The sequence below is a fragment of the Penaeus monodon genome, chromosome 30 (assembly GCF_015228065.2).
Source record: "Penaeus monodon isolate SGIC_2016 chromosome 30, NSTDA_Pmon_1, whole genome shotgun sequence".
Lineage (NCBI taxonomy): Eukaryota > Metazoa > Arthropoda > Malacostraca > Decapoda > Penaeidae > Penaeus > Penaeus monodon.
The window spans coordinates 26,336,739-26,338,103 of record NC_051415.1 but is presented as its reverse complement, the minus strand read 5'-3'; the positions used below and the strand labels follow the sequence as shown (position 1 = coordinate 26,338,103).

General features: G+C 33.1%; 1 protein-coding gene across 1 annotated transcript in view; it reads right to left on the bottom strand.

The window, feature by feature from the left end:
• Window positions 1-1,365, bottom strand: part of LOC119592666 (mitochondrial coenzyme A transporter SLC25A42-like) — a 33,247-nt gene continuing 31,882 nt past the window's right edge. The window contains exons 7-9 of the mRNA XM_037941579.1: window positions 1,242-1,365; window positions 887-1,070; window positions 1-594 (exon numbers count right to left, since the gene is read on the bottom strand). The exon at window positions 1,242-1,365 is cut by the window's right edge and continues 7 nt beyond it. Of these exons, the coding sequence (XP_037797507.1) occupies window positions 459-594; window positions 887-1,070; window positions 1,242-1,365 (444 nt within the window). The 3' untranslated portion in view covers window positions 1-458. The remainder of the gene's footprint in view (window positions 595-886; window positions 1,071-1,241) is intronic.

Genomic DNA, 1,365 nt, shown 5'->3' with positions numbered 1-1,365 from the left:
CTTATATGGCACACATAAAATAAAAAGAAAAGAAAAGAAGGAACATGTTAAATCTGCAATTTTGTTGCTATTTACAAAACCAGGTTAAAGAAGGCAATGAAACAGCTCCTTCATTAAAACAAGTACAAATTAACTACAGTATACATTTCCTACTGAATTTGCAGAAGACCAGTTCTCAAAAGTTTCTAATAATATGACCACTACTGTATGTTGTACTATGACTTGGACAGCAACAATGATGAAGCCCATAAAACAGAATCTATGAGCTATTCTGGGTAAGACACACTGTAGGAGATACTACCTCACTACACAATGGCATAGTTGATGAGGCATAACACAGACATCTTCACTAAAAGAAGACGTTTATTATTGTATATTCTACCCTATATCTTGGAAATCTCTCTAATTCTCTGTAATACACCTTTCCATCACTGAATTTGTTATATCAATCTATGATGCTATCTGCCATTCACAAGTTGCTCTAAGAATATTTTGAGTGTATCGAAGGTGGCGAAGCTGATGCCCACAGCAATAGGTCCTTTTATCCAATTCATTGAAAGACCTTTGTAGAGACCATGGACTAAGCCTTCCTCTCTGTAATAAAATAATTTTGTAGAAGAACTTTCATTTACGATATAAATAAGTAATCTTTGTAAGATCTTGGAAAAAGGTTTATTTTATGAAAATAATACATCTTTGCAATTAAAATATTTGGTGCTATATTTAAGGGTTTACACATGAGACTAAGAACAGCTTCATTACTAAGAAAGACTATCCCTAAGGCGAACACTTCCTGAGTTCTCGTCTATAAATCCATAACTAACTCACTTTCATCCAAAAATAATCTAGTTTAAACACCCTAAAAAAAGAAAACAAATGAACTAACCTGTAAACTTTGACTAGAGTTCCAATAATTGTATTATAGGAATTGCCATTCCCAGTGACCTTTGCTGTCTGCATCCTTCTTCGAACGATGTCTAGCGGGTATGAAGAAGACTGACCAACCAATCCTGCCACAGCCCCAAACATCATTCTTTCCAAAGGATTTAGCTTTTCTTTGTCGGAATGAGCTGTGGATAATGATATTTGCATATATTATTCTTGTCAAAAAAAAAAAAGAGAAATTCATTTTAAAAAAATCATAATATGTATTTTCATATGATATTCTGAATGCTTTTTATTCTCCATCATTTTCATATATAATAAAAAAATACAAAATTTATATCAACAATATTCCCTACCACTGTGATAGCTCTTCAGAGTTTCATATATACCAAAGCTGGTGCCTGCATATGGTATGACTCCTATCAAAGTTGGAGTCAATCCTCTATACAAAGTTAGAGGCCCCTCATTTTTCCAGATTTT